We start from the raw sequence: 12,045 nt of genomic DNA, 5'->3' as shown, positions 1-12,045 counted from the left end.
TCGCAGCGGAGAAGTAGTGTGTTAAAGAAGGTACGAAAAAGAAAAGGAAAAATTTTAAAAATAACGTAACATGATTGTTAAAGTAATTGTTTTGTCATTGATATGAGTGTTGTTCTCATATCTATCTATCTATCTATCTATCTATCTATCTATCTATCTATATATATATATATACGTATATATATATATATATATATAGCAGAATACCCACGCTTCGCAGCGGAGAAGTAGTGTTTTAAAGAAGGTACGAAAAAGAAAAGGAAAAATTTTAAAATAACGTAACATGATTGTTAATGTAATTGTTTTGTCATTGATATGAGTGTTGTTCTCATATCTATCTATATATATATATATATATATATATATATATATATATATATATATATATATATATATATATATATATATATATATATATATATATATATATATATAGCAAAATACCCACGCTTGGCAGCGGAGAAGTAGTGTGTTAAAGAAGGAAAGAGAAAGAACAGGAAACATTTTGAAAATAACGTAACATGATTGTCAATGTAATTGTTTTGTCACTGTTATGAGTGTCGCTGTGATATATATATATATATAGCAAAATACCCGTGCTTCGCAGCGATGTCATGTGTTAAAGAAGTTATGAAAAGAAAAGGAAACATTTTAAAAATAATGTAACATGATTGTCAAAGTAATTGTTTTGTGTATTTGGTGGCAGCGTCACAAAGTTGTTTTCGTAGCTGCATCAGAAAATGTACCACGACGCCTGACACGCCTCCTTTTACTGTTTTCTCACAGCTTGATTGCTGCTGTCATATATATATACACACACACACACACACATACATACATATATATAATATACATATATATATACACATACATATCTTCATATCTACATATCTATATACATATCTACACACACAAATTATATATATGTGTGTATGTATGTATGTATGTATGTATGTATGCATGTATGTGTGTGTGTGTGTGTGTGTGTATATATATATAATCTAGATAGGGGGGTGTGTGTGTATATATATATATATACATATACTTGTGTGTATGTTTGTATGTGTCTATATGTGTGTGTATAGCTTTGGTCACTGAGTGCAAGGGAGAAATAATAAAATATAGTCTATAAGTTATTAAACAGTAAAACATTAACGTTTTAAGAAGTACAGGTACATTGAGCACTACTGGAGTGGTTTCGGGTAAACTACATTTTAAAGACTGTGTAACACAACAGGTAAGTAACTAACAGCAGCTAAAATGTATATGGATCATCTCTCGGTAGTAGATCCCTTTTGAAAGGCGCTACACGACGGCTGTGGTATAGAAATTACATTTTCTATGTGAACGTTCAAATTTGTGCCTCTGGTAATGTGCCTTACCGCAATTAAAGAAAATTATTTTGTGTCCTCTGCGTGTTAAGAGAGAAAGGCTTTGGTTTGGGATAAAAGGAAAAAGGTGTAAAGAAAGGAAAGTTGCCTTTTTCTTTTATATAGTATAGAGATGTGTTCGCTGACGCTATGATCGCCTTTTGGGACAGTCGCGTGGGTCTTGTGTAGACTGGTGAGACGCCCCGCCATTAATCGGCTGTGATGGCACTGTGAGTCCTCCACTCGTATGCGTGTGTTCATAATCCGAGCTGAGGACCTGATAATCGTATCGTGCAAAAGAAAGTGTGAATCGCCTTAATATTATTTTGCTGTGGTGTAGAAAAGGGGTCCCGTGTTTGCACTTGTCTGGGCTATAGCTCAGGGGGCGGATGAAAAAAATTAAAAGTGCTCACTTTGACTTAAGGCAGAAGCGCAGTCAGCGTCTCAAAGGCCGGCACAGCTATGCACGCGCTGGCTGCTCGACTTTTGCTGGGCAGGAGACCCCTTTTGTACACACGCTCATGATATCAAAAGTCTCAGCGCTCTTTGGAGGTCATTCATATTTATATATATAGCAAAATACCCGCCTACGCAGCGGAGAAGTAGTGTGTTAAAGAAGTAATGAAAAGAAAAGGAAACATTTTAATAATAACGTAACATGATTGACATTGTCATGAGTGTTGCTATCATATATATTCCTGCCTAAATAAGTCACCTCGCTTGCTCTTACTTTTTACCGCTCATTTAATCATGGCTAGTGGCGGAAAAATTATAAAATGGAAGGAGGATGGCTTTACCAAAACAATTATTGATGGCGAATCGATTATTCATAAAGCTTGAATTGGTGATCTGTTTTTCTGTGTTAACCTCATATTTTTCATACTTCTTCTCAAACTAAGGTGGTGCGAGGGTAAAATGAATCGGGATGCGCTGATCAATGTAATCGGTGTACCAGGAAATCATGCATTGACAAAAGCTCCCCTTTGCTTGTAATGCAAAGTGTGATTAAATGCATTATTTTTCAACGTTATGGAGCACATGCATCGAAGCTTCTCAGCTGTGCTTGTGCTAAGAAAAGGAAAGATTTTAAAAATAGCGTAACACGCTTGTCAATGTGACCTTTTGTAAGTAGTGCCTGGAGGATTCAGTGTGGAGAAACTCTATAGAGACAGCGTGTGTATTAACTTGTGGATTTTTCTGTGAGTATTTGGTGGCAGTCTGACCAAGTTGCTTCGGAAGACGGCGTTAGCTGCAGAGCTCAGCTCAGAGCCAAATGAGATGAATGGGAGGGGAGATGATGACGTGACTCCCCCACCCGCCTTAACTGTCAATCCCCACAAACACAGTCTCGAATTTGCATAAGCACACCCCTTCACCTACAATTTTAACTTAGTTACAAAGTGATCAAAACTCTCGTTTATATCCTCGTCCTCTCATTAAACTTGTATCCCGCATTACCTGTGGGCATGTGAAACGCCAGCGTAGCCTGTCTATGAACTTAATTTAAAGTTTAGGTTTACACCGTGCTTTCTTTCCGAGGTAGCAGCACTCATGAATATGGTAGTATATGCCACTCGCTCGCTTCTTATTGTTTCGCTGCCTTCTCAATTATATAATGCATGTTTTCTTAAGTGCTTTTTGTAGGTCTTCCTGGTTTTCTACGTACTGCGTTGACAGTCAGTTCACGTGATTACGTGGGAGGCGTGATGATGTCACACGAAACTCCGCCCCCTACGTCTTTGCAGCACTACTCCATTACAGTTAATGGAGAAAAATACCTTCCAGTTATGACCATTAGGCGTAGAATTTCGAAATGAAACCTGTCCAACTTTTGTAAGTAAGCTGTAAGGAATGAGCCTGCCAAATTTCAGCCTTCTACCTACACGGGAAGTTGGAGAATTAGTGATGAGTCAGTGAGTGAGTGAGTGAGTGAGTGAGTGAATGAGTGAGTGAGTGAGGGCTTTGCCTTTTATTAGTATAGATATACATATATATATACCCGCGTATCGCAGCGGAGAAGTAGTGTGTTAAAAAAGGTAGAAAAAGAAAAGGGAACATTTTAAAATAACGTAACATGACTGTCAATATACAGTATTTGTTTTGTGAGTGTTACTGAGTGTTGCTGTCATCAAGGATTTGATTATCATTATTTCTTTCAATCAGGTTCGTATTTGTAGGATGTGTTGTGTTCAAGTTACATTCCGTGTTTGTCAATCGTTGTAAAGATGACAGGTTTCATTCATCGATTCGTTTCTTACTGCATCAATAAACAGCTGGTCTTCTTCTTTATCCGAGACCTGACACACTGCATGGACGGGTTTTTTTTACACTGTCTTCCTTTAGCGGGACATTGACTTTTTCCACCGTGTGCTTTGTTTCCACAGTAGCTGCATTTATGAATATGCTTATCAGACGCTTCATATTTTTTGCTGCCTTTTCAATTGTGTAATTCGGTTTTGTTCAGCTCTTTGGAACTGTTGCTTTTATCTGTGCACTGCGTCAGTTCACGTGAGCCACTCGGTGTACTTGCATCGAAGGTTCCCAGCTGTGCTGGTGCCATCTCGTGCTATGTCCGTGGCTGTATTTAATGTTACCTTAGTCCTGGCACTTAAAACTTTCTCTCGCAGTTTCGCTGAGTTTGTGTCAAACACCACCCTGACCATCTCATCTTCCTCTCCATAAGCACAGTCCTTCACCCGTGAATATTTACCCGTGGCAGTTTGCTATTGGATTGCCGCTGACGGACGGCCTTATATGGGCAGGCACTAAATTACAAACGCCAGCGGCAGCCTGTCTATGAACTTAATTTAAAGTGTAGGTTTACATCATGCTTTGTTTCCGAAGTAGCATAACTCATGAATATAGTTGTATATGTCACTCGCTCGCTTCTTATTGTTTCGCTGCCTTCTCAATTATATAATGCATGTTTTCTTCAGCGCTTTTTGAGGTCTTCCTGATTTTCTATGTACTGCGTGATTACGTGGGAGGCGTGATGATGTCACACGAAACTCCGCCCCCACGGCGTTAAGCTCATCTCCATTGCAGTAAATGGAGAAAAACTGCTTCCAGTTATGACCATTACGCGTAGAATTTCGATATAAAACCTGCCCAACTTTTGTAAGGAAGCTGTAAGGAATGAACCTGCCAAATTTCAGCCTTCCACCCACACGGGAAGTTGGAGAATTAGTGATGAGTCAGTGAGTGAGTGAGTCAGTGAGTGAGTGAGTGAGTGAGGGCTTTGCCTTTTATTAGTATAGATAACAAACCCGGGAATATGTGGATCTACAAATCACAAGGGCTGACCTGTACATACATATACTGTACAGTAGGCAGTTAAATAACACGTTAATGTCAACAGAACCTGTCCAGTTATTCAATATTATAAGCAACATACTGAATACTTAACAGGCACAAAACAGATCAGCAGAAGATTGAGAATTACAGTATGTGGTGCTGCTATACACCAATATAAGAACCAACTTTAAAATAATCTGTGAGGAGAAATGCCTTTTGCTTGAGTAATATACCACAGTAGGGTACAGGCTTTTTAAAAAGGTAGCTTCTAAATGAAGACAAGAGAATTCCTAGTATGTGGAAAATTCTTAGTGTGCAGAGAATAGCAGTAGAGTGTTGTACCGTGTTAGCCATCAAATATAATAAAACTGACTCTCTTGCAGCTCAGCATAGTCCACTGCACAGAAGTGGACAATATTAAGTATTTATTTGCTTAGCAGACACTTTTATCCAAAGTGACTTACAAAAGAGGTCAACATAACCAAGTAGATGTCAATCTGGGGACTGTTTAGAACAAGGTTAAAAAATTGACCATTATAAGTGAAGAACTCAGAACAGAATGAAAGGATTCAGCTTGCTCCCCTAACTAGATTCTAAACATGAAAAGAGTCTGGTTTGAGATTTAGGACCACACAGTGAGAGCATCACCAGAAAATGTTTATCAGTAGCAGTGGCGGCTCGTAGATAAAATTAATGGGGGTGCTGCTTCAGAAAATATTTAGCCTTTGTTTTAAAATTGTGTAAAAGGAAACAAACATGTATAAAAAGAAAATTTATTCAGAAACTTGATAACATCCTAAAAGAACAAAATCAAACATTTTTTACTTACTATAACCTAAACTGTTACAGTTCAAGCTTGATCTCCTCATGGTTCTCAGTTTTTTCTTTCATTTTGTTTATATTTCTAAAACCATCTTTTGTCCACGTTACATCACCTCCAAACAGCAAACACGGGAAGCAAAACAGTGCATTTTTTTACTTCACAGCCGCAAAGCCAACTTTTCTCATTGGTACCATGCAGAATTAAAGCTACAAATATATTTCTTGTTGTTGCTTATGCCTGGCTGAGATATTAGAATATCAGGTGTTGAACGACCTCTTTTTTTAACTGTAACTTTCTCATGGAGAGACCACTGTGAAAACTTAAGCTGTTGAAGTTCACTTACAGTCACAGAACTTATTTCTTGGGGATGCAAGGCCATGGTTAAAGTTTAATGTAAAATAAAAGAACCGAAAAAAAAGAATAAAATAGAATAGCTGGAAGCAGGATATTAATCTAATTCTACACTTTATCACTATCAAAAATATGGTACACGGTTTTTAAGCACAACACACGCGGAGTAAAAAAATCCACTACCTTCCACCAGCACGCCAGGGTCGGCACTGCGGGAGCGACAGTGCTCTCTCTCCCTCGCAGCCTCGCGTGCAGCTTCCTATGTGCGCATGCGCACAACAGCCAAACACCATGCCGCTGGAACTGTGAAGCGCACAGTTCCATACAAAGATTTTTGTATCTTTTTCATAAACTTGGGGATGGCTACTGACATTAAGCTTAAGGATTATATATTGTACAAGTATAAAAAAAGAATTAAAGAAAAAAGGACCAATTATATTAAATGTTATCGATAATATCAAGTGGAAATAGGGGGTGCTGCAGTTCCACTGTGCCTATTCGGGAGCCGCCACTGATCAGTAGAAATGAATTGGCAAGAAGGACCAAAGGACCTACTGTAAGGACTCACTGACTGTTCTGTCAGCAAGCACTAAGGATATGAATGTAATATGTGCTGCTACAGATAGGCAATGCGGTGATCTGAAAAGAGGAGCAAAATATGCCTGCCTTCATTAGTTAAACACCAGACATGCCACTGCATTTTTGAATCATCATTAGCGACTTGGTGACACATGCCCATACTCCTGCCAGCACTGAGCCAGATGTGACAAGACCAAAGCCTAGATCAGGAGTTTATTTGCATACTCTATCAGGTACAATCTGATCTTGTGAATGTCGTATAGAATGATTCTGCAAGACAGAGGGACAGTTGCAACATAGGCAATGAATGACAGCTGGCCATAGATCACCATATTGATTTGGCAGGTGCTAGTGATAGTCAGTCAAGCTAAATAGAGATTGGTGCTGAATAGAAGGACAAGCTAAGACAGACAAAGAGGTTGAGCTAAAAATGGTGCTCGGTCATCAAGGTGCCAATATCAGTGAGACATGCAAAGATTCCAGCTGATACTGTGGTCCTCTGAAGGGAATGACAGGTTCAGCTACGTATCTTTGGAAGAGCATTGTTATGAGAAACCACTGGACTGGATGATAGAGCCTAGTGAGACCCTGCTCTCCTTATGTTGATACAGCAGCATTACCACTGTGCAACCTTTAATTACAAAAATAAAACTCAAAATAATTGATTGCAATCACCTATTTAAATGTTTAGGCCAATACCTTCCTAAAAAGTTGCTAAGTGGCAGCTTATTGTCTCCGAGTGTGAAGAATGGGATTGTTTTGTCCCTAAAGATGCTTTGTAAAGACCAAACATTACTCGGAGATACAAGGATGCCAGAAGTCATTATGGAGAGCAAGAGAGAGGGTCTGGTCAGCGGTGTCCCCATAACCACTGCCTCAATGGTGCCTTATCATAGATTTAAACTTAAGAGGAGAACATGACAGAAAGAGAAGGAGGAGAAGCCAGAGTTAGTGAGAGGAAAGAAGGAAAGTGCTATGCTGGAGTGTTTCTGGGATTGACAAATGGGCTAGTCATCTCACCTGATGGAGCTAGCTTCCAACAGTTTTTGACATATTTCCTTGATTTCTCTATACCTTTTGTATTTGTGTTCAAAAGGCAATTACAGGGCTATTCAAAATGAAAGAACAAACTGTATAAGACAGAAGCACATTCCACACATCACTGGAAAGAGGAAAGTTCAATATTTAAAAGCCCACATAAAAGTGCCAGTGAATGCCACCGAATGCTGACTTCATTTCCACTTAGATGTCCGGCATTATCTGAACGACACCATTCCAGCACGGTGGATTGGAAGAGGTGGACAACAAGATCTTGCTCATTGTCTATGGCCTCCCAGGTCTCCAGACTTTACCCCCTGTGATTTTTATCTATGGGGGTATATTAAAGAAAAAGTGTTTGTTCCACCTATGCCTGCAAATCATGAAGATTAGCGACATCGAACTGAGGAAGCTGTGCATTCAGTAACTCATTGTGTGGCAAGAAATGGTCTACCGCTTTGATGTTTGTCGCTCTATACATGGTGCTCATGTTGAGTGCATGCAACCTCAAGGACCACAGGACCAAACTTAGAACCTTCCTCTATCCAGTAATGTGTTGAATGCGTTTCTTTCTTATACAGTTTGTTTGAAATATTTTTGAAATCTGCTCTTTTTTATTTTGAATAGCCCTGTATTTTAAAATTGATGAGTCTCATCTCCCAACACTCAGAATAAAGTCATGACGTGAGTGGTCTCCTTTCATAATACATATATAAGTGGAACATGTTGTTAGTATGATTACTGTATATACTGTAGTTCACATTTAAAACTGCATTTATGTTTTCATGACGTGTTTTTTCTAAATTTTATATTATATAACCTTTTGTTAGTTTTCCATTGCAAGCATCCATACAGTGGATTCGAAAAGCACTCAGACCCCTTCATGTTCTGAATTGCTGCCAAATTGGCTTCTAACAAGTACTGATTTAGGGGTCTGAATACTTAATGAATGATAGATTTCAGTCTTTGAGCTTTAATAAATTTGCAAATCTTTCTGAAAACATAGTTTCACTTTGTCATTATAGATTATCAAGAGTAGATAGATAGGTAAAAATGGAAAATGTATCCATTTAAAATGAACTCGACAACACAATAAAGAGTGCAGAGAGTGAAGGGGTTGGAATACTTCTTGAATTCACTATGGCCCATGTAGTGCAGTCGAAACCTTTTCAAGTCCTTTGGACACATGGCACATACACTGTTTACATTTTATTGGTTGCCCTCTTAATTATTTTGTCTCTTTACTATTAGTTCCTCAACACATTGTATTCAAAACCCAAACATGTTACAAGAAGACTGAAATGAAATAGAGCATACTGTAGATATCCAGTAATTATTTAATTTCACATACTGAACTCTAAACACCATCAGCATATATCATTTGAATATGCAGTTTGCCAAATGGAGTCTTCGCTTACTGTAAACTGGCATCAGAGGAGGTTTGTCACCCTGAAGCTTGATATCAGTCCATTTCACCAAGCCATTAGCATACAGATTGGCCTCTGTGTTCTTCACTGACTTGGAGGCTCTTTTTATGTCAACTGATGACTCATGTCCTATGCCTGACTGCTAGGAGCACAAAACAGATTAGGCGTTATACTGAGGTAAGTCTCAGTTGCTTCTTTCTTATTTTTTTCTCCTTTTATCAGTTGCAAAACACATTCAAGCATATCCATCTCCGGCTAAAGCTGTGCCACACAAATGGTCGAAATTGCTCTCGACTGTGCTCTTCAAGTGGTCCGAGTGTATCCTGTCATTTATTTTTGCTCCTCTAATCAAGTGAGGATTCTGTAGCTATGCAGCATAAGCCTGGGCTATTCATTCAAAAGATATAAGGATAAATAAAGGAATATAAGGATAAATAAAGCAATATGTACAACCGGGATGGTGAAAACATCTTTCTCTTTGGTCTGGGGATTGCCACAGTCATGCATGATGATGACTTTTCACATATCCTCTTCTAATTTTTGAGTTGTACTGTGATTGATCATTTAATAAAGTGGTTATTTTAATGTTTTTTTATTTTTTAAACTAAGGTGTCACCTTCTAAAAGAAAAGGAGTTATCCAAAAGAGCCGCATGTACTTAGTACAGAGTGAGCCACGAAGAAGCACTGAGGATCAGAATTTCTGCATGATTGCACATTTTTTCACTGTGCATGTTTTAGATCACCAGCCAAAAGCTAATTCTGGATGAAAAAGACCTTAAGTGAACAAATAATATAAATTTGTAATACTTAAAAGAAAGTTAAACAATAGCCTAATTCCCTGTGTGGAAAACTAATTGCTGAGTTGGTCTCAATAACTGATTACATTACTGTCAGCAACAATAACCACAACCAGACATTTCCTGTTGTTATTGATCGGTCTCTCACGGTGCTGTGGAGGAGCTTTGGCACATTCCTTTTGAGGACTGCTTCAAATCAGTAACCTAATTGGTTACTTTTTCTAGCAAGAGCTGGTCGTGTCAGATCCTGCCATGAAATCTGAGAAAGGTGTTGGTTCTGGATTTTCTCTAGAGCACTCCAAAACTCTCAACCTTTCTCCATCTTCAACCATTCTGATGTAGCCTTGCCTGAGTGTTTCGAACCAATGACTAGCTGCATGATGGTTAGTTTACAGGGGAGGCACAAGAGTATATCAGTGGATGGTGAAAAAGGAAGAAACGGTGTATCTGAGAATAAACCTGATGATTCATTTTAATATTGGGTGCAGGGGGAGCCCTGCATGGGACACCGAACCCTCACAGTGCTTGTTCACTGACACTTTCTTACACTGACCTAGTTTAGAGCTACTGGTTAACCATTTTTGGGCATCTGGAAAGTGAAAACAACCTGGAAATTTTGAGGCCCTAGAAACCATTCATCTCTATATATATAAAATCCAACGTCTGTCTGTCCACCTTTCATGAGAGTACTACTTAACGGATTTAAATAGTTTTTTATTCTATAATTTTCTTGAACATTCTGGTTGATTTTGATTTGATTTTTTCTGTCATTGTGCTATGTATCATAGTTCGCTAGCGGTACCAATTTATCTGGGTGAATCTGAGAGAAACGCAACAGGCCAAGGGGAGGGGGTGGGGCCCTTCTCAATCACACGCCAGCTTCGGGGAGTTCCTTACCGCCGCTTAGCTAGCGAACAAGAAACTACTTAACAGATTTAGATTGGGTTTTTTCTTGCTTGAACATTCCAGTTGATTTTGTGACTTCTCTCATTACACTAAGAATCATAGTTCACTTGCAGGAGCGATATATTTGCACTAATCCGAGACAGAGGCTGCGGGCTGAGGGAAGGGGGAAGTGTGACGTCAGGAGTGGGGATCCAGATAGGGCCCTCCTCACTGTCCTGGGACGACTAATTTATAATAAGGAAATTAAAATCTATCAGTTGAAAATATGTTTCCTTCTTAGCTTGACACATTTTGTAGATGTGTGAATTATAAAGTGGACTTAAGGTGCCTAAAGTTAAATTAGGTGGGCGCGGCTCAAACAACTGTAACTCAGTCTCAATGTGCACAATCCGTAATAATCTGCACGTCTGTTTGATATTATAGGAAACTGAATTACTTGAAGAAACCCAAGAAATCTAGAGCAATGGGATAGCTACAATAACCAGGGTGCCACTTCAGTTATTTTATTGTGGTCAAAATGTTATTGTAATTATCTTTGAATTCATCAAAACGCCTGAAAAAGTGTCCATCATTTGTGTTATCTTTCAAACCTATGCTATTGTAATAATACGTATTGTGGTTAAAGCATGTGAAATTTTCTGAAAATATTATATTAGGTAAGCTTTTTTCTGATATATTGGTTTGAAAATAACCTCAAAAATATCTGGGAGAACATTCACCTGCCTACATTTGTAATTAGAGTTAAATTTATTACATTTTTAATATCATACAACTGGTTTCTCTTCTATAGCCTGGCTGTGTGAACACCACAGAAGTTGACATAAAGAAGTCCTCAAGAATGAAAAATCCACACAAAACGAGAAAAGTGAGTCTTAATCTCTCTGTTTCTATCACTCACCTCCTCCATGGTTGCTTGTATGGCATAGAACAAACGTCAGCACTTCAATTAATTTAACAATAACACATTCTTGAATAAATGAAGTTGTTTATCTTCATTATAGTCAGTCTATGGGCTACAGAATGACATCCGAAGCCACAGTCCCACCCACACACCAGCACCTGAAGGTAAACAGCCCACCGCAGAAGAACTACAGGAACAGGTGGGAACCATGTTATAATTCTATTCATTTTCTGAGGATATTATTGAGGGTAATAATACACACGTCTACATTACAATGGTCAGCAAAAAGTTTGCTTCCTGAACATTTTTGGGTATCTAACGGACTTTTTGCCTGCTGATCACATGTCATTTTATTAAAATTGGCTATTTTGTGATTTTTTTTTTCTCATATTACAAATATTCATGTACAGTACAACAACCACAACTGGAACATCTGTCTGTGACCTAAATGTAGTGGCACTGCTACCAGGAATGCAGCTCAGTTATCCCGTGCTGTTGTTTCATTTGCAACTGGGACAGCCATGCTAAAGAGTCCCATTACATTAAAGAGAATCTTCA

At 38.5% G+C, this 12,045-nt stretch overlaps 1 protein-coding gene across 7 annotated transcripts in view; it reads left to right on the top strand.

The window, feature by feature from the left end:
• LOC120516628 (regulator of G-protein signaling 7) overlaps nt 1–12,045 on the top strand; it is a 536,263-nt gene that overhangs the window by 480,856 nt on the left and 43,362 nt on the right. For all 7 annotated transcript variants that reach the window (XM_039738437.1, XM_039738439.1, XM_039738434.1 and 4 more), the window contains exons 10-11: nt 11,377–11,451; nt 11,588–11,686. In XM_039738437.1, coding sequence (XP_039594371.1) covers nt 11,377–11,451; nt 11,588–11,686 — 174 coding nt within the window. The remainder of the gene's footprint in view (nt 1–11,376; nt 11,452–11,587; nt 11,687–12,045) is intronic.

This window comes from Polypterus senegalus, chromosome 16, assembly GCF_016835505.1.
Source record: "Polypterus senegalus isolate Bchr_013 chromosome 16, ASM1683550v1, whole genome shotgun sequence".
In the NCBI taxonomy this organism is placed as follows: domain Eukaryota; kingdom Metazoa; phylum Chordata; class Cladistia; order Polypteriformes; family Polypteridae; genus Polypterus; species Polypterus senegalus.
This window is presented reverse-complemented; position numbering and strand designations above follow the sequence as displayed.